This window comes from Stegodyphus dumicola, chromosome 11, assembly GCF_044657685.1.
Source record: "Stegodyphus dumicola isolate Sdum_Otavi_A_Nest chromosome 11, ASM4465768v1".
NCBI lineage: Eukaryota > Metazoa > Arthropoda > Arachnida > Araneae > Eresidae > Stegodyphus > Stegodyphus dumicola.
Window position 1 is genome coordinate 149534795 of NC_140778.1, and position 21719 is coordinate 149556513.

The 21719-nt window shown below is 34.1% G+C and overlaps 2 protein-coding genes and 1 long non-coding RNA gene across 3 annotated transcripts; all 3 read right to left on the reverse strand.

Moving 5' to 3' along the window:
• Positions 1-10422: 10422 nt before the first annotated feature.
• On the reverse strand, positions 10423-12631 carry LOC146994425 (uncharacterized). The gene is made up of 2 exons (XR_015044148.1): positions 12358-12631; positions 10423-10948 (listed from the first exon to the last, which is right to left on the reverse strand). It is a non-coding gene; the product is annotated as an uncharacterized LOC146994425 (long non-coding RNA).
• A 6189-nt stretch (positions 12632-18820) lies between these two features.
• Positions 18821-20490, reverse strand: LOC118197735 (uncharacterized). The gene is made up of 5 exons (XM_085827319.1): positions 20357-20490; positions 19963-20231; positions 19626-19870; positions 19458-19546; positions 18821-19353 (listed from the first exon to the last, which is right to left on the reverse strand). The coding sequence occupies exons 1-5, from the start codon at positions 20358-20360 to the stop codon at positions 19214-19216; spliced, it is 747 nt and encodes a 248-aa protein (XP_085683445.1). The 5' UTR covers positions 20361-20490; the 3' UTR covers positions 18821-19213.
• A 25-nt stretch (positions 20491-20515) lies between these two features.
• Positions 20516-21348, reverse strand: LOC118197734 (uncharacterized). Its single transcript, XM_035369278.2, has 4 exons — positions 21295-21348; positions 21136-21215; positions 20791-21049; positions 20516-20683 (listed from the first exon to the last, which is right to left on the reverse strand). The coding sequence occupies exons 3-4, from the start codon at positions 21022-21024 to the stop codon at positions 20528-20530; spliced, it is 390 nt and encodes a 129-aa protein (XP_035225169.2). The 5' UTR covers positions 21025-21049; positions 21136-21215; positions 21295-21348; the 3' UTR covers positions 20516-20527.
• Between the last annotated feature and the right edge of the window lie 371 nt (positions 21349-21719).

The following is a 21719-nucleotide window of genomic DNA, read 5'->3' on the forward strand; positions in this document are numbered from 1 at the left end:
ATGAAGATTATTTCAAATTATGAAATTAGAAATTGATTTTTTTAAATAGCAATTACAAAAGTGACTTTTTTCCATCTTCACTATACATATAATAATTCTAAAAATGCTGTAGTTTGGATTTTACATAATTTTAATTTTGCAAAAATCTATTTAATCCCGAATTATTCGACCAATGAGTACATTTAATTCTGTAAGCTTAAAAAAGAAGAAACACATACCATACAATTCATAATAAATTTTTATAACTCCATATTTAAAATTTTATGAGCAAAATTTGCATGATAACTAACTGAAACAAAAAAATAATTAAAAACAATTACAAGTACCCCTAAATAAATTGAAAACACTGAATTCATTATAATTATCTGACCTAAAAAAAAAAAAAATCACCAAGAAATTTTAATTATTTAGAATGACTATTATGAAAACAAAGAGTCAAAAGCATTTCACTTAAATTAACAAATACAAGATTACATTTAAAATATCTTATAAAAGTTGCACAAAAATGATTAAAATAACTAATTTCATTCTCTTGGTTCATAAAATATTCAATACTTCTCACATTTATTAATATAAGATTAAATACTTAACTTGAAAATCAAACCTATAGGTATTAAGAAGTTTTGTAAATAATCCACTGAATCAAATAAATATTGTTGCTGCTCATCCTGATGAAGATTATTTCAAATTATTAAATTAGAAATTAATTCTTTTAAATAGCAATTACAAGAAATGCCTATTTTCCACCTTCACTATACATATAATAATTCTAAAAATGCTGTATGCTTGGATTTTGCATAATTTTAATTTTGCCAAAAATCAACAGCCAATATTTCGACTAATAACCGTCAATTTTGTTGCACAGCATTCTTTGAGCATAACATGACAGGCGATCCAAACCATCAATTTTCTTGCACAGTATTCTTTGAGCATAACATGACAGGTGATCCACTATTATTGATGAGTTATTTCTTAGATGGCGCTATTGTTAAGCATATTGAAATAATAACAATAAACACTGTAGATACCTGTTTGTTCAAAATTTTGTCGGCACTGCACAGGAATGTAAATATCGCATCTTTGGTGAACAGTAATCGTGATCTTTGAAATGTGACGAACATATTAGTGCAGTTTTATACAAATCAGTGGGTGATTTATTTAACAAGTCTTGACAGGCGATCCAAACCATCAATTTTCTTGCACAGTATTCTTTGAGCATAACATGACAGGTGATCCACTATTATTGATGAGTTATTTCTTAGATGGCGCTATTGTTAAGCATATTGAAATAATAACAGTAAACAGTGTAGGTACCTGTTTGTTCAAATTTTGTCGGCACTGCACAGGAATGTAAATATCGCATCTTTGGTGAACAGTAATCGTGATCTTTGGAGTGTGACGAACATATTAGTGCAGTTTTATACAAATCAGTTGGTGATTTACTTAACAAGTCTTGATTACTGCATGCGGGAGCCCATTGTTTTGATCTATAAAAATGAAAAACATTAATTTTATATTTTAAATTTCAATAAATCCATTTTCAGTGTTAGTAGAAAAATAGCAAACTAAAAACATTCCTTATACATTAGTTACACAATCTCGAGAAGGGTTATGTACTTTTTAAGAACAAACATTAAATTATAATTTAAGGAAAAATTCATGTACATAATATGATTTATTACATTTCTGACATATTTATACTAATTCTCTATTATTTTGATCTATGAAAACAAAAAACAATTTTATTTTCTTTAATTAAAAGAACCTCTTTTCAGTGTTATTAGAAATTTAATCATGTTAAAAAATTCCTTTTACATTAGTAACAAATTCTGAAACGATTGCATTTCATCTAATTTTATTTTGATGTACGAAAACCAATAATTTTGCAGATATTGTGTTAAATTGTAGTTACTGGTCATAGTTAGTATCTAGTTAAACAATTTAGCATTTCTTTGTACAGTTTTGCTAACAATATGATTAAAAAAGGATAAGGCACCAATAAAAAGTACACATTGTTCGTAAAGTGCATCTTTAAAATGTTGCGGTAACAGGACCGGAAGCACTCGTCTGCTCGAAAAAATATTGTTGTAGGATGAATGATGCCGTAAAGCCACACCATACCGTGACCTTTTCAGGTTGAAGTGGTACGGGGTGCGTTGCCAGTGGATTTTCTGTTGCCCATATTCGACAATTCTGGGTATTCACGTATCCTGTCAGGTGGAAATGGGTTTCATCTTTCCACAAAATTTTCCACGGCCATTCATTATCCACTTCCATGCGAGCCAGGAATTCTAACGCAAACGTCTCCCTAGCTGTCAGGTCAGACGGAAGCAACTCCTGCACATGGCCAATTTTGTACGGATAGCATTGCAGGATGTTTCGTACAATTTTCAGCACCGTGCTCGTAGGCCTGTCCAATGTTCGGGCAATTCCTCCCGCACTGCACTGTTGCACACCACCGGCCGACCCCTCCTGTAATGCTGTGGCCACTTCTTCAACTACCGTCGAATGCACTCGTTTTCTTCCTCTTCCAGATTGCACATCAAACGAACATGTCGTTTCGAATTTTTGCATCATTTTCTTTAGACCTATGACACTCATTGGACCAACACCTTCTTTTATACCCTTCAGTGTCCTGAATTTTTGCAGAGCTACTCTTGCACAATCATCATTCTTGTAATACAGCTTTACCAGCAGAGCGCGGTCCTGCAGTGAAACACCCATGGCGAACGTCTGAGACGCGAAATGAGGAACAGCCTGGTACCTGGCGGCTTTATAACACTGAAATTTAACTAACATTTTAATTTACATCTTCTTCCGCTTGCAGCGCCATCTGTTGCTAACTTTTGAAACTAATTTTTTTTCTTCTGCCATACGCTTTCCGCCTTCTTCAATAACATTCCTTTCAAATTTGACGTCATTTTCATGAGTGGTTCCTTTTTTTATAGCGTTTTGAAACTTAAACTTTAATTATAATCACCCTGTATTTGCTGACCTGTATAGATATCCTTTCCAAATACGCTTGGGCTATCCCTCTCAAAGATAAAACATCTGTGTCCATCCAATCCGCTTTCGAAAAGATATTTTCGGAACGTACACCCGAATCATTACAAACAGATGCAGGGAAAGAGTTTACCAATAAACAAGTTCAAAATTTTTTGAAAAAGAGAAACGTTCGCTTTTTTACGACACATAATACAACCAAAGCTTCTGTCGTAGAACGATTTAATCGAACTCTAAAAACAAAAATGTGGAAATACTTTACGGAAATGAATACACGAAAGTACATTGATGTGATTGATAAATTGATATCCAGTTATAACCATACATGGCATCGTAGTATTAAGACAGAACCTGTATCCGTTACGCTACAAAATCAAGAAAGAATTTGGAAAACATTGTACGGACAGCAACCAGCACAAGTGCCTGAATCTTCAGATTTAAAGATTGGAGATACGGTACGCATCAGCCGAGAAAAAATGGTTTATACGAACAAAATTGGACACGAGAAATTTTTACAATCTATAAAATTATTCGACGAATTCCTGTTGTCTATAAACTGAAAGATCTTGCAGGAGAAGTTATACAAGGAACGTTTTACAAACAAGAACTTCAAAAGGTTCCGGACTCTGGTTGTTATCCTGTAGAAAAAGTTTTAAGAAAGAGGAAACGTCGCGGGAAAATAGAATATTTTGTGAAATTTCAGGGGTACCCCGAAAGCTTAATGCTTGGGTGGAGGATGTGAGAAGGGTATAAAAGGCCCGTACATTCTGCTTATCTGTCATTTGAACGAAACATGTCTTTCTTTATCACACTGATCAGCGACAGCTCCATGCGTTTTTTTCCAGACAACAAAATATCACAATTTACCACTCAGCTTCCTACTCCGATGGATTTAAATAGTCAGTGGGAGTTATCTCTTGTGGACTTTATTTACCCTCACACATGGTATAACGTCCGAAAAGACAATAATTTATTTGGATTTGATTTGGGTGATGGAAAATTGGAAGGTCGAAGAGTGCCTCCAGGATGTTATGAAACGATGCTAGATTTATTAAAAGCCATGAAAATACCTTCCCATAAAAATAAGATTGAATTCAGTTATCATCCTGTTACGAAAAAAGTGACCATTAAGACCGACGAAAACTGCAAAGACATTCTTCACGAAGGATTAGCGGAGCTTCTAGGGTTCGAGCCGGGTGTTTACAAAGGATTGGAACAAAGTCCTTTTGCAGCCGATCCCAAAGTATCTTTTCCTGTCATGTATGTGTATTGCGATCTCATAGAACCTCAAATTGTGGGAGATGTACAAGCCCCGTTGTTAAAAATTGTCACCGTAGAAGGAAATGACGGAGACATCATAAACGCTCATTACCCCCGGCCCTTTTACTTGCCAGTTATCCTTCAACATTTTCAGACTATACATATTGACATAAGACTTCACTCTGGAGATTTAGTACCATTCGAAAGAGGCGAAGTATTTCTTGTGTTGCATTTTCGTCTGAGACAAATTCTATAAAAGAAGCCTTCATCTGCAAATTGATTTCATTTGGATTGTGTATGCAAGATTAGAAGCATCAAATATGCGAGTGCCTTATACGTGTTGCACGAAAAAATTTGAAGATTATTATTTAGCTCAAACTGGAAATGGATTACCTTACTATCAAGGAACCATTTTACAGAAAGGTTATGGTATTGGTGGATTTTTTGCAAAGCTGTTTAGCAGTGCTATGCCGTTTTTGATGAGTGGAGCCAAAACAGTCGGAAAAGAAGCTTTGCGGACTGGAACACAAATTGCAAACGACGTATTGTCGGGAGAAAATTTTAAAGTCTCCCCTCAAAACCAGATCTAAAGAAGCTGGCAAAAAATTAGTGAGGAAAGCAGTTCAGAAAGCAGACGAGATGATTGGTCACGGAAGGTTTAAAAAGAAGCGCAAAATCCCCAAACACTTCATTTCGTCTAAAGCCTGGAAGGTGCAACGACGTGATATTTTTGACTCGTAATGGCTTTTCTGTTAAAAGATTCTCCGGAATGCGCAAAATCAGAATTGGATTTATTTTCGTTACCTCCCACACAAACAGTTATCGAAAAAGGTCAGTGGGTTGAATTTCATCCATTAGCCAATGTATCGGAAGGAAGTCCTGTCGAGTTCAATGTTTCTGGAAGCGGAGACGACTACCTAGACTTATCACAGACACAACTCTACGTCAAAGTGAAAATTTGAAAAAATGATGGCAAGCCAATCACGGCTGAAAGTAAAGTGGGACCTGTCAATCTCTTTTTACATTCCATGTTTTCTCAAGTGGATATTAGCTTAAATGAAAGACTCGTTTCCACCAGTAATAACACGTATCCTTACAGAGCCATGATAGAAAAATTATTGAATCATGGTTTTGATACGAAAACGTCTCAACTGTCATCAGAATTGTTTTTCAAAGATACAGCAGGACGTCTGAACGTTTTTGATATTCAAGACACTCAGCCGAATGAAGGATTCAACCAACGAGCAAAATTGTTTAAACTGAGTGCTTCGGTCGATATGATTGGCCGATTGCACTTGGATATGTTTCATCAGGAAAGACTTTTGCTGAATATGGTGGATATGAAAATTAAACTCATACGCAGCAAACCAGAATTTTGTTTATTGGGTGAAGGTGAATTTAAAGTTTTACTCGAACAAGCTTCTTTGTTTGTAAGAAAAGTGAGAGTCAGTCCAGGTGTTGTGCTAGGACATGCCAAAAGCCTAGAAAAATCAACAGCCAAATATCCCATTAATAGAGTGCTCTGCAAAGCCTATTCCATTCCAACGGGGAATATGAGTTTTATTCAAGACAATATTTTCATAGGTTAAATGCCTAATCGTATTGTGGTGGCATACGTCGACAATGATGCCTTTAACGGAAACTATAAAAAGTCTCCTTTTGAATTCAAGCATTATAATATGAACTTTATCGGTGTTTATGTGGACCGTCAACCGGTACCTCATAATCCTCTTCAGCCTAATTTTGACAAAAATCATTTCATACGAGCTTATCAGAATTTATTTATGAATGCAGACGACAGAGGACTTTACCTTTCAAGATCAGAATTTTCAAAAGGATATTCCTTATTTCGCTTCGACCTGTCACCTGACCTTTGTGATGGCTCTCATTTAAATCTGGTTCGACACAGCAACTTAAGATTAGAAATAAAATTTGGGACTCCCTTAAGGCCCGTCTACACGTACCGATTTTATCGGCCGACTTTCTCGTACGATTTTATCTGCGAGAGCTTGCTTGTCTACACGCAACGATTTTGTCGTCGGTACAGGAAATGCCTTAACCAATCACTGTCCGAGGAAGAATTCCCGCCCTATGTAGCGTCACACTATCAACAACTGTGAAAACGAAACTGTGGGGGAGTGAATTTAGGCGACAATAATAAAAATGGATGAAGATTTCCCGTTAATTGCTACTGTAGCAACATCTGCGATTTTGATCTTCGCTGCTGCTGCTGCAGAAGAAGAAAAAAGAAAGCGTATTTGGACGAGAAATTGGGTGAAACGCAGAGAAATTCATGGAGCCCATAATACCCTGTTCCAAGAGCTGCGTTTTGAAGACAGGGTGAAATTTGGAAAGTATTTGCGAATGATGCCGTGCGATTTTGATTATTTATTAAACTTAGTGAGCAGCAAAATTAAAAAACAGGATACGATTATGCGTTGTGCAATTTCACCATTTGAGAGGCTGCATGTTACTTTACGCTTTCTAGCTGGTGGTAAGTTAATTTTTATTTTATTGGAAAAAAATCAATTAATTTTGATAAAATTAATAAATCAAATTCACAAAAATTGAAATACAAATTCAAACAATAATTTTAATCACTATTTTTTAAAATTTGAGAAATTTATAATGAATAAATATCATAATTATATCACTACATCATTTTTAATAAATTTATTTTTTAAGTTTTTTATTATGTTACAGGGTGTTCCTATTCAAATTTACAGTATTTGTTTAGAATACCTAAACAAACATTGTCAAGAGTGATACCAGAAGTACTGGATGCTTTATGGGAATGCATGCAAGATTACATAAAGGTGAGTTAAAACCTCATATATCAATGTTACATATGAGGTCTTATAATTCACAACAACATCATGACCTTTTAATTTTTAAAAAATGTTCATTTTTACAAGATCAGGATACTAATATTAAATTGAATTTTTCTCAAATTTGTAATATTGAATTAACTTCAGAGCTTGTTTTCCTTGAAATGTGATTCATTTAAAAAGAGTATTACAGGAGTGCAATATATAATTTTCTATTTAGAATTAAGAGCCCCACCAGTGGTTGAGTGGTTAAGACAACTGTATACTGGTAGTTCGACCTGGCTTGGGTTCCTTTCCAGGCGAAAAGGTTGGCTGCATGGTTGGTTTTTGTGGTTACCCCATGTGTAACATAAATATGAGCCAGTTTCCCTTAGAAAGGCCTCTACGAAGGTTTCTCTCCTCTTACACAGATAGTCCTTGAGGCTTTGCGATATTTCAATTTAAGTAACCTATTTACAATTAAAGTCATAAAATAGTTGCATTGGGATATCTGGATAACGGATAACTTTGAGTTTTTTCTTTTTAAGTACTAGCAGAGAGAGATTTAGTATAGCAATTGGAATTTCATTACTCATGTAACATTCCCTTGAAAATGTTATGCAAACACCGTACTGATGAAATGTCTCTCCAAGTTATATTTTACACTAACCATTACACTTCAGTTGCATAAGCATGCACATTTTACCATGTAATAAATCAGGGCTTTTTAAACTTTTTTGATTGACACTTGATTTTATGGTGCTTAGAGATGAAAATGCCTCTCACTAATATGTTGCAGAAAAAGGTAAAAGTTTATGGCAGTCTCAGAAATTGTAGGAAATCTTTTGCAATTGCTAGCCAAAAATCTTCTAAAGACTTCGTATTAAAGATAAAGTTTCAATCCCGAATTATTTGATAAATCAGAAAGTTCTTCTTGTGATCTTAATGGCAAATGAGTAATATTTTCCACATTAATTCTAAATAGTTTCACAATATATATTAGTTCTTTGACACTAAAATTTGAAGGGAAATATTTCTTAAAGTTTTTCTCAAGACATCGAAGATGTTCATTTATCATTTTTTTCAACAAGTCATCTTTTTGATTTATCTATTTCATCATTTTCATTTAAAAATTCAGTTGTTGCAACAAACATTTCTAACAAACCCTTTTCCATCATTGTTTTCCATATGGTCATTTTCTTAATAAAAGCATCAATTTTTAATTTGAATATGACTATGTTGCAACCTTTTTCTTGAAACAACAAATTTAGATCATTTAATTTTTCAAATATGTCACTCAAATAACGCAGCTTTTGTAGCCATAACTTATTATGAAATAAATTCGCAAAATCAGATTTTTGTTCAGTTAGAAAGAGAACTTTATGTATTGCCTTATCTTTATCTATTTTCAGATACATTGTGTAAAAATGTTTGGTAATTGTAAAATTATTGGAATAAGTTAAAGGATTATCAAAAACTGCTAAAATGTTTTGGCGACCTCCAATGGGGTCGCGACCAACAGTTTAAGAAAATAATTTTAAGTTATAAATGAAATTGTTTTTGCCACTCAACATTAAAATATCTCGTCAGCTTCTTAAAATTTTAAAATTGTTTTGCAGGCACCAGTTTGTTGGTCCATGCTCTAGATTATATTTGACTCAAATTCTAGAATGAACCATTTTCAATGTGAGTGTTAGTCTGTCGTAATGTTGTCTATGCTTTTCAGTATATTTAAATAAAATTTTAATTTATAAGAAGAGATATGATTATTTGATTTTGGAAAAATCATAATAAACATTGAATAAACATAATAAACATTGTTTTATAATTAGGGAGGCATCTAGCAATAGAATGTAGGAACTGCAGAGATTGTATTGACAACCTAGTATCAACCATGTATAAAACACATAATGAATCAGCTAAATTGACCACCTATGGGTTCATCCAAAATTCTTCAATAGACACTTTTAGTTTTGAGTTTTCTTCAAATTAAGAAGCATATATATTCAGTTATAAAATGTTTAAACATGTTGTTTAAATGAAAATTGTGTTTTTGTGTACAAACAAGCATAAGCACTTTTTGTTTATTGTATTATTGTTTGTACAACAACAGCTTATTTTTTAATCATTTATTTTCAAAAAATTATCAGTTTTTCTGTCTGTATGGCTATTGTGATTAAAAACATTCATTTACCCACAGTCACTTAGCTTTAATTCCATTTATTGTATCTGACACATTCATTACTTTAAAAACTTTAAAGAGAATCTATGGTGTAGCTTAATCAAAAACAAGAGAGAAAAAATGGGAAAAATTTAGATAAAAAGTGAAACATAGGAACACAACCAAAATATTTAAGCACATTTTTTTATCTACTTCTCTGATGTGAATTTTATTATAACAAATGAGTAGCTAATATTCATTGATAAAATATTTGATTTTACTATTTGCCAATATTCAAATAGCATTTTCTGCATTTATATTTTGTATTCGCATCCTTTTTTCAGTTTCATAATTAATACTTATTTTCTCATTTCGTAGACACCAAACACTGCTCAGGAGTGGCAAGCCATAGAAGAAGCTTTTGCTGAAAAGTGGAACCTGCCACACTGTGTTGGTGCCATCGATGGAAAACACGTTATGATAAAAGCACCAGCAGGGGGTGGCAGCACTTTTTACAATTATAAAAGTTTCAACAGCATTGTGCTGATGGCATCAGTTGATGCAGATTATAAATTTACATTTATTGATGTTGGATGTAATGGACGAATATCAGATGGAGGAGTTTTTGCTCAAACAAGTTTATTTTCGATGTTAGACAATAACTTGCTCGATCTACCTAGCCCAACACCTTTGATTCCAGGTAGTGATCCTGTGAATTACTTTATGGTTGCAGATGAGGCGTTTCCTTTGAAACGTTATCTGATGAGGCCATATCCTGGTAAAAAAAATCTCTCCTCAGCAAAGGATTTTCAATTATCGACTGTCCAGGGCAAGGAAATTCGGGATATTATCAAATAGATTTTGTATCTTGATGCAACCAATACAGCTGCCTCCTGCGACAGTTGATAAAATTGTTTCTGTATGCTGCTGTTTGCATAACTTTCTACGAGAAAGACCATCCAGGCAATTGTATACACCAAGAGAACTAATCGATCATGAAGATGAGGACTTTAATTTTATACCTGGATCATGGCGAAATGAGGAATCGCTAAGTAAGATGAAATCCCTGTGTAAACAAAATGGTTATAACACAGGGTCTGCTGAAGCAAGGCTGATGCGAGAAAAATTTTGTGATTATGTAAATAATGAAGGAAAAATTGCGTGGCAAGATAAACATATAAAATATTATTAATTTCTCAATATATGTTATAATAAAAGATAAAGAAATAAAGATTGTTTATAATTATTTTTATTCTATGTCACAAAATATATCTAAGTTTCTTATTTATTCTGTGTTGTTCATGGAATCTAATACATTTTGTTCTGTCTGTGCATCTGTGAGAATTTGGTATATTTTATATTTTGTGTCTGTGAGGAGTTGAGGGTCACGGATTAGACTTAGTTCGGAACCAACAAAGGAACCGAACTGTGTAAATGTATTTGGAGTAGTGTTTTTTGATTTTAATAATGTAGAAATTTCTTTAAGTGTTGTTGTGGCTGCTGTGTAAATGTGATCGTGTTTCTGTTTTTTGTTTGAAGTTGTAGTGTTTGATGTGTGTCTTTTTAGCTGTGGTAGTGTTTCTGTATGACATAGTTCTTTCTATGTCTCTTCGTCTCTCTGTGTCTCTTCAGTGTCTTCAAAATCGTTGATGTCAAACATCTCAGAATGTCTGGTAACTTCTGCACTTCTTTCTTGTGTAGTAGTATCATTAAAATCCTGAAAATTAAAATAACACTTTAATTTTTACTATTTTTCAGCTATCATTCATTCATATATAACAAATCAGAATTAACAAGCTATGGAAAACATGCAGAAATAAATATTTATAAGGATCATGAATATATTTCCTAAGCTTGATTTTTCAAGAGATTTCAAAGTTGAATAATCAAATATCTTGAATAAGAATACGAAAAAAACTCGTAATTCTGTTGTCTAAGTTGTAGCATATTTGGTATCAATAAAAACATGCAATACATATATTTAAAAGAAAATATCTAAGAAGTTAATGCTTATGTTTAAGTATGTTAAAAGTAAGAAAATACTGACTAACTTATGTCTGATTTAGCTGTGAATATAAGTTTATCATTGAAAATGGTATATATATATATATATATATATAAACTGAGAAGAAAGCAAAGCTAATAGTTACTACAGTAAAAAGAAATAATTTGAGTGTTTTTAAAAGAACAGTATCTGTGCATGTACATCCCATATTTTTATAACTTTTCAATGTGAAGCGGGGTTGGACTTCATTTACTTGTAAAAACTTGAACAATATGAGTAAGATTTTGATAGTAATAATTACTTAAAATGCAATAAGAATTCATGTTTCTCTATTAATATTTTTAAATTAGAGGTAGTCGCATATTATCTCAACCACCTTAATAAAAATTGCCATACTCTGCACATAAAAATTTCACAGGCAACCCTGTTCATAAAAATCCTTCAGTCAAGCAATGTTTTAGTTGTTGTGTTATTTTTGTTGTATTTGGAATTCTAATGATTTTGACAGACATTGTAATTTTTTTGGGGAGTTGGGAACCTTTAACTTACTTTTAAAATATCACTTGTGGAATCTGCCAGCAATGGAAGAAACTGCAGTAAAAATTCTGCAGAATATAGTATTTTCTCACAAAACTGTTAACACAAACAGCGATGAGATGTGTTTGGTAAACAGTTGATGTGCAGTACAAGTTTATGCAATTTATTGTTTTTTTAAGTGAAAACAGATCACTGTGTACATTGAGAAAAGAATAACGCTAAAAGTTAGAGAAGCATTTTGCAAATTCATAAGTGTTTTATTTTTTAGTACTTAACATATTAGCGTAACCACCTCAAGTTTGGCAAATTTTTATAAATGAAAAAGAATGAGGGTAATGTTGCTTGACTGAAGGAACGTTTATGAGCATGGTTGCCTAAAGTATTGTTATGCTCATGGTCGACAGGTTTTAGCACATTTGGCTAATATAATTTACACAGCTAAGTATGTATAACAATATTATTTTATCACAAAAACTGTTAAAGTTTTGCCTATATTAAAAACAATTCTATAAATTTTCAAATAGTAAAGGGAAATTATTTACTTTATAAGCCAAATTATATAAATTTAAAAAGTAATGGCTTACCAAAGAAGTCACAGTATTCCTTAAGGACACGGCATCACTTAAAAATTGTAACGATGTGTAAAATTGCCATGCCGATTTGTACTGCATTGCAGTGCTTGCACCAGATGTATAATTTTTTTTTCTCTTTATGTTTCTCCTTTGTAAATTGAGTACGCAGATTACTCCATTTTTTTTAATTTCATTTTCTGGAACGCATATTTGTGTGCTTAAGTCCTGAAATGTTAAAATAACCCTGCTTCAGAAAAAGTAAATAACTACTGTGCTTTAAATGATAACCTTTACTATTAAATAAATAGACAATAATGTTATGAAAACCGTAACAATATGAGTAAAAAGAACAAATAAAGAATAAAGATTACTATAGTAGAAAGGAATAGTGTAATTTCAATACAAAAATTTCAAATAAGAAATATAAATATGCAAAATCTTAAAATAGCATACGATACTGAATAATTAAAAAATACTAATACAGTTCTGAAAACTGTAATCATATTGATATATCAGTTAATCAGCTAATAAAATTGAGCAATATTGTATTAAATTGAGCTGTAATTTGTTTAACCAACATAAAATAATTTTCATCACGAATAAAAAAATATTTGATTATAAAGTAACGGGAAGATAACTTACCAAAATAAGGGAATCCTTTAACTTTTTATTTTTATAATTTATGTTATTTGTGTCCCACAACACAGCATGGTCTCTATAAAAATCAATCAATTGAAAAATTTGATTTTCGCTCCAACGAAAAAGCGCCATGTTTCCAAAATGATTCCAAAATGAGAGAGAAAAGCACGTGATCTCTGGAAGCAATCTAATTGGCTAGAGTCGCCGATTTTATCGTCGGCTAGTGAGCGGTGAACACTAGCTCTGAAATCGTCGCAGAGAACATGACAGATTTTTTAGCGCATGCGCACATCCTGAAAATTGTTCCTCTGCGAGAAAGTCGGCCGATAAAATCGGTACGTGTAGACGGGCCTTTACAACAAACTGTATCGTTATTAGTGTATGCTGAATTTGAAAATTTGATAGAAATCAATAAAGCTCGAAATATTCTGTACGATTTTGGAAACTGATGATTTCATCACAGATTCATCAAATCTTATCTCGAGATCCTATTTCTTTGAGATATTATGCGGATGTTTTTCCTTGTGATAAAATACCTGCCTTTCAAAGTTTTCCCTGTGCACTGGTGTTCAATACGGATAAACATGATGAAAAAGGAACTCATTGGCTAGCTGTCTACATTGCAGACAAACAGACTCTTGAATTTTTTGACTCTTATGGACTCCCGCCTGAAGTATATGGAAAAGATATCACATCCTTTGTCAAGAAATATCGTCATGTTTGCTGGAACAAGATTTCGCTTCAGAGTTTAACTTCTAATGTATGTGGACATTATTGTTTTTTTTTTTTTTTTTTTTTTATTAAACGCTGTCAAGGACTCTGTATGGAACTCATTGTATCACCCTTAGATGGGAAGAATCATGATTTCCAAATATTTCAATTTGTCAAAAAAAGATATGGTTTAAACATGATTTTTAAAAAATAAAGTTGTTTTAATTTGTAAAAATGTCTCTTGTGTTTCTTGTTTCTACACTTATTTAAACAAAATGAATAAATGTCTTATGCAAAAGGATTTTAGGTAAAGTATAAAAGTCAGTGTTTTCTTAACATGCTGTCATTTCCAAAAATGGAACTACCCAAGTTCGTACTTGTCATCTGAGCGGACCTACTGGTTCGGGAAAAACGGTTTTTGTGAAGAAATTGATAGATCATAAAATGTTCCATCCCATGCCGACCAATATTATTTATTGCTACGGAAGTTATCAACATTTTTTTAATTCCATGAAAAACGTAAATTTTGAAGAAGGATTACCATCTAACCTGCAGACTCTCCAAAATGCTTTAATTATCATAGACGATTTAATGTCTGAATTAGCAAGTGATACTCGCTTAAGCAAACTTTTTACAAAAGAAAGTCATCACCGAAACCTTTCAGTCATTTTCATAACGCAAAATCTTTTTCACCAAGGCAAGGAGATGAGAAATATTCATTTAAATTCCCATTACCTTGTCCTATACAAAAATCCTAGAGATAAAAGCCAAATCATGCATTTAGCTAGACAAATATTCCCCGGAAAAGTAAAGGCCTTTCAAGAAATTCTTCAGGATGCTACTTCAGCCCCTTTCAGTTACTTGCTGATTGATTTACGACCTGAAACAAGTGAAACGCTTAGCCTTCGTACAGGTATCTTTCCTGGAGATAAATACTATGTCTACCAGCCCCGTTAGTTCTTTCAGTTTGAGACGTCGAATGGCTAACATGTCTTCTCCCATCGTGATCGATTTCGAAGGTTTTCAGTGTATGCCTCATTGTTACATTGTTAAAGAATTAGCTTTTTACACCGTGCATGAAGGATATCACAGTTGCTGGTCATTTTTACCTCCTCAGCCTTGGAAAACATTATCACGATCTCAGCAAAAGTGTTTTGCTTGGGTCACAAGAAATCGTCATCATGTGAATTGGAGTGAGGGTGTTTTACCTTATACTCATCTTCGTATTATTTTGCAATATTTGTCATCTATTTATTCTGTCATATACGTGAAAGGATTAGAAAGGAAATTATTTCTAGAAAATTTATTATGTAGAGACATCATAAATCTAGACTGTCCTAAGATAGAGAATTTAAAAAAGAAAAGTTCTTTAACATGTTCGATTCATGCAAAAGGATTTAATTGCTGTGCTTTAACCAAAGCGGCTGCATTTGCTACCTATATAAAAGAAAGTGTGCAAGAAAAAGAGCTCATTTGTCATCAGCATGTCTCATCTGAAGGATGTGGATTATCTAAAACTATTAGGAAAAAGTCGAATAAAAGCAGCTGTACTGAAAAAGTGTCCGAATCATCTCATTAAAACAGTTTGTGAGTATGTTTTAAATCTTCTAAAAGGAAACGTACCCATCACCAAACGGGTCAAAAATCGACTCGCCTCTTTTAAAAGAACTTTAAGAAAACTAGCGGACAAAAAGTACCTCTTTTTAAGAAAAGACGTCTTTTGGTTCAAAAAGGTGACGGTTTTCTATCTTTCCTGATTCCTGCAGCAGTCAGTGTCTTATCCTCTCTTGTCCATGGAACACAGTAAGAAATTTGCCTTGGTACCGCTGGATCGTATGCACCAGTTTGAAGATGAACATTTGAGTGATTTAGATACCCAAATTCAAAACATCTTAAAAAAGAAAATGGACGATGAAGAAAAATCCAAATTGTACATCCAGGTTCTGAAAAAGTATGTTACATTTCCTCATGTGAACGCTTTTGAAGAACAACCGCCTGAACAACGTTCTGAGAAAGATATAGTAAAAGAAATTATGCAAACAGTTCCTGTGAAGCAGAAAAGAACGGCACAGAAAATAATAGATTTTCTAAAAGAGCATCAGATTTTCTGGACACAGAATAAAGAACTCATTCTGGATGATCATGTGTTTTCTGGCTCTGACATTGTTCAGTTGATAAACTTTCTGTTGAGAAATAGAACTCAAAAACCTTTTGCCTTTGAACAGTTTAAAAATGTACTGAATGTTAACAACTTTCCTCAAGACTTTGTGAAAAACAAACATTTATTGAATGTAAAAACTATGTATGCTAGACCTAAAAGAAAATCCTCTTCGCAGCTGTGGCTGAAATTGTAATGACATGTGTAATACTTTGAGATATGAATAAAAGTTAATTTCTGATTTTTTCAGGGTTGCCACTCAAACAGGAGAATGAAATTCCCTGACTTTTCCAGGTTTTCCAGATGTGTTTCAAGAAAATTCCAGTCTATCCGCGTAATGTACGTTGGCTGTGCTAAGAGGTAAATTAATTATGGTATTACTTGTATTGTGTAGCAAATTCACTTAATTATTCAATAAATCCCAGAGGACATTTATTCTTAATTATTCTTGGTATACTTTGTTTGATAATTTTGTTTAGTTTTCCACTTAAGAAACTTAATAAAATTTAAGATATATATATTGGATAACAAATGTATGTTTTATTTAATTATTACTCATGATCATCACCAGTTCAACACGATGCTAATGCGGTCCTTATAAATCACAACGCAATGCTAAATAGTTAGGTTAGATTTTAGGTAAATTTAATTTGCGTGAGGTATGTTCTTAAAACCTTAACACTTGAAAACACAAATATAATTATAATAGTTGTTGTTTTCTCCACTGAAGATTGAGATTAGAATCTTCCCAATCTGGAATAAAATAAGGCTTTTTTTGCAGACATTCTCCAGCTAAACGAGAGAAAGAAATCTATTTTAATAAACTGAGATATTTTATATTTATTTTGCAGCATACATAAGGAAAAAATATGTGCATTAAATTTCGTGATGGTATGTCATCATACTGCTATAATTAATTTCAGGATTATGCCAGAGAAAATTTCCTGAAATTTGGAAATATTATTTACTAATAATAAATAAATTTAGAGGGAAGAAGCAACATTAACTTATATGAATAACATAAAAATAATTACTTAAGAATTGAATTAGAATAATCATCTATATTTTAGCGAATATAGTTATATTACATGGCTAGCCTAGATGACTGATTACTATTTTTTTATTTTACTGCAAAATGGCAAGGTATTTATTAAAAAGGAAAAAAAAATGGTTTAAAAAGATTTTGCGGTAAAATTCTAGTATACGGTAAGGCTTTGGCACGATTTTGAAAATTGTCGCCAAGACCAAAATGGCCCGTTTATTGCGCATCAAGATGTCGCCAAATCCCATTATTATTCTAACCAAAGAACGTCTATGTAAAGAAGAAAAGGTTCCATACAAGTAAAATGCTATTACGCCGCTAGAATGCGGAGGGAAAATTTTCCAAGGGATTTGGCGACGGAACCTGGCGGTCAGAATTTCCCTCTCCGCGATGTGTACAGGAAATTGAGAAACACGTGTTAAGAAGAAACGCTCTTTGACAAAAAGAAAACTACGAAAATCCATTTTTAAATTATTGCGAAAAATCCAAGAAGAAACGTTTTATCAAAGGACGTTTCTTCTTGGATTTTTCGCAATAATTTTAAAAACGAATTTTCGTAGTTTTTTTTTTTTTTCCTCTGAAAATAACTAATCCATGAATTAATTTACTTGCGCCAAAAAATATTTTCTTTTCCTTTAGAGTTTAACCACTTGCGCTAAGACTAAACTTCACGATTGCGGTGCCGTGCGCTACAATATAACAAGCGGTTAAAGCGTCTCATTTACGCCGCTCCGCATCTGCGAGTGCAATCCAGAGCTGTAACTCGAGAAATAAACAGTGTGCACCACGTTATTTTCATTTTTGCGATAAATGCTTATCGACGTGGTGTTCACGTCGCTCGCGGTTTGAGACAAAAGCATCTTGACGTGCGTGGCACGTCTTTTTAGCGCAAGTGGTTAAAGAAATTTTAAACGATATTCATTTTATGAACTCTTGATAACGTGACCTTCGAACTTCGACACCGGTTTCGAGCTTTGGTGACAGATATATCAGACATGCACAGCTGTTTCCCTCTATGATGGAACGGAGCCACAGCCACGTCAGTTGCAGAGAGGTTTTCCTTCTTTACAATACATATTCTTTGATTCTAACCTCCATAGTACCGTATACTAGGATTAAACCCATTTTGTTTTATACGAGAACAGGTACTTTCTTTAATTCATGCACTGCACATGCGATTCTCGAGAATACTGGAAACCAAAAGTTGCGGGAAAGTTGCTTTGCCTTTCTAAAAGACAATCAAATTGGAGCTGCGAAAATTGGCTCTATGCCAGCTACCCGAATGACACTCACGTGATACATAATTCGCCAAAAAAGTTACCTCTTCCGACGTCGGCGCAAAAATCGCTTTTTTTTGGCGGGATCGTTGTATGAACTTCCCTGACTTTTCCAGATTTTGACAAAAATACTTAAATTCTTTGACTTTTCCCTGAATATTTTAATCAATTTTCGAATTCCCTGACTTTTCCCGGTTCTCCAGGTAGCGTGGCAACCCTGTTATTTGTGTTATGTTTTTCTTTCTAATTAAGCTAGTATATAAAATCATTTTTTTCTGATTAAACTAATATATACATAATCATAACCATTATTTTCTAAAAAAAATATTTAAAAAAAACTTACCTTTCATGCCATTCTTTGAAAAAAAGAAAAACACCATAATTTTCAAACTTCTGTTTATTTTTTATCTAAATAAGTTTTTACACGCAAATAGTGTGCATAACATCTTTTTACATACAAACATTTTTTGTACATACCATACATTTTTACAAAAGTTATTTTCAAAAGCCAAATGGTAAGGTGGTCAAGTCCTGTTGGATCACCCTTTTATCCAACACAATTCTGTACAGTTTTGTTTCCGGTTTATTCACCACCTTTCTTCTTTTTGGTTCTCGGGTGATTTTGCAGGGGTTGTGGAGAGAGATGATCTCACTTCGGTCGAGGCTGTAGACCAGACTTTTAATGGCTTCAAAATTCAGCAACTGAGAATTCCGGAAGTTCAATGAAAATCCTCTGACTTTGCAGCAGGTTTTCCCAGTGGCCGTCTGGTATGCGTAGTTTTTCGGTCCTCCTGAAAAAATAAAACATCATGAGAAAAAAAGAGATAATAGAAAAAACATTAAACATTTTTGGTACATATTAAATAAGGAACTTTTTAAAGGTGTTTACCTGACACGAAGGTTTTGATAACATCTCCATCCAGTTCGTCGGTAAATTCTCCTAAGAAGTTTCCTAAGGGGGGATCGTTGCAACCATTCGAGGCATAGATGATGAAATCTGTGTCGTGATACAGGACATCTCGACCCAGCTTCTCCATTTCACTATACAGCTTGAGACGAGCCCAAGCTGTTGTGAAGGTCGCTAGGAAAATGTTGGTCGAGGCATCCTGCGGCACAAACTCCTTTGAAGATTCCCAGGAAATGGCAGCCACCTCTAGCGTGGGAAGAAAGACATCTTTGATCTGAAAAATAGAAGAGTCATGAGGTAACAGTTCAAAATAGTTATGAGTTAACAGTTTGAAACACACTAACCTTATAGATGGATAAAATCGGTAAGGAAACTTACTTTTTTTAGTAGGATCCGACAACATCTTATTAAAGTCTGGCATCGTATGTACGTAGGTCAGTTGCGCTTTGTTGACGTTCATGCCCCATCTGAAACAAAAATTCAACATAATTCACAAAGAATTAAAAATGTTTACAAAAAATTTAAGTCCAAAAGAAATCATCTTACCTGCCCCAGAAACTGTTCAGGGCCAACTTGGCAACTTGTCGACGCCCAGGATTCTTGGAAATCTTTCCAGCGTCCAACTTGACGCCCTCTCTTTCTTCATACTGGCGAATATACTTTAATTTGTCTTCAGGCGTCACACACTCCGAAGGCCAACCGCTACTTTCCTGTTTGATCTTCAGAAAGAGATCAATGTAGGAACGAAACAGGGAAGTAGACGATTCTTTGAAATGATAGACTTCGTAAATCTAGAAAATAAAGAATAAATTTCAGTTATGACAAAAGATTTTAAATAAATTTGGGTTATGACAAATAATTTAAATAATCTTTGAATACTTACATGTGTGACGCGGTAACCTTTCTTTATCGCGAGCTTGACTTCTTCCGATACCCACGTTCCGACAAGAGCTCTTTCATCGTCTGTGTGGGTACAGGAAGACTGAGACTGTAGAAAGGCACAAGTCCGACACAGGGGGAACATGAGCTTCTTCCTACACCGATAGGGCAGTACCGGGAGATAGAGGTTCCGAGGAGGAATCGCACGGCACTGGATAAGTCCAAAGTAATTTTCTATATCCCCAAAGCTTTCCGTAATGATTGTTGGATGTCCTACAGGGTAGACGCAATATTTGTTCACATGTGAAATAAAACAAAAAGTCAAAAAAACATACATAAAAATCAGAAAAAACACATCATCCATGAAAAGGTTTTAAAATAATAAAAAAAGTACGAACCCATGGATAGAGGGATGTGAAATCCACATATTTAGCGTCTCCCTCGTGGAACAATTTGAGGGCATTGGTCCGTCCTCCGAAAAATGAGTCTCGAGGATTAAGCCGGTCCCTCAGATGGTTTTGCTCCAGGAAAGCTTGGAGATCCGGATTTTCCTCTTTTTCTCTTTGAAACTAATGCTCCCACATTTCTATGACGTGGAAACCCTGGGTGCGAAGCTTTCGTGTGGTCTCTTCCGTTTTCTCTCGCAACGTTGTCATGGAAACCCCGTTTAGTGGATGAATGACATCACCGTCATAACAGGAACTACACCCGTGGAAGAAACAGCCCTAAAATAATACAAATATATTAATAGTGTTCCACATGTAAATTAAACATTAAAAGTGTAAAATCATTAAAAAGAATCATATAGAAAAATAATTTACTTTTTACATACCTGAAACTGATAGACGGTTTGTGTTGCTTGGCAGAAACCGTCTACCGAGACTCCGGCAATTCTGTGCTCTCCGGCTCCGTTCAAAGCGTGTTGAATGGCAATGCCTTCCGAAGCAGCAACAAAGTCTAAACACCGGATCGAATCAGGGCTGTTATTCGTTGAGTTGACGTAGCCGTGTGTGGGCACCATGGCAATCGTGTTGGGCTGAATGTGGCCATTCCGATACGTTGTCATACAGGCTGACGCAATGGTCACGTATCTGAAAAGAAATTAAAAGGATGGTATGAGACACTAAACATAACATAATTGTAAACATTATTAGTACAGAATGAGAAAATAACTTACTGGAATGGATCCACACCCGCCACATCCGAAAACTGGGCTCGAAACTCCAGACAACAGCGGCGAAGAAATCCACGTCCGATCTATGAATATAAAAAGAAAATGTTAAATATACGAAACATAAAATATAAAATTAAAGCAAGAAAAAAGGAAAAAACATACCTGCAATAGGCCAGCATCTCGTCTTGAAAATTGAACACATCCCCCTTGTGTTCCTCATGCCAGGACAGAAATGCCTGTCGGGCTGAAGTGCTCATGGTATCCGGGCTGTAATAGTGGGGGTCCGATAGCGGTCCGACATAACTCTGGTTTTCCCTCGAGTTAAAGAGATGAGGGAAGTATCCTTTCTTTAACTCGCTGAGACCGAAGCACCCCGGTAGTTTGGCCAACGCCATCGGTAAAACGTTTAACGAGTCTATGACCGGAATGTTGAGACTGGGGTGTCTTACACTCATGATCATAGACCCGTTAGGGATCACCTCCGGAGCTGTGCCTTGCTCCAGGAGCCAGGCCATCACGAACTGCCCTTCGAACCTGTAAGTAAAAAAAAAATATGAATACTATTGAAAGCATAGTCATAATTAAAG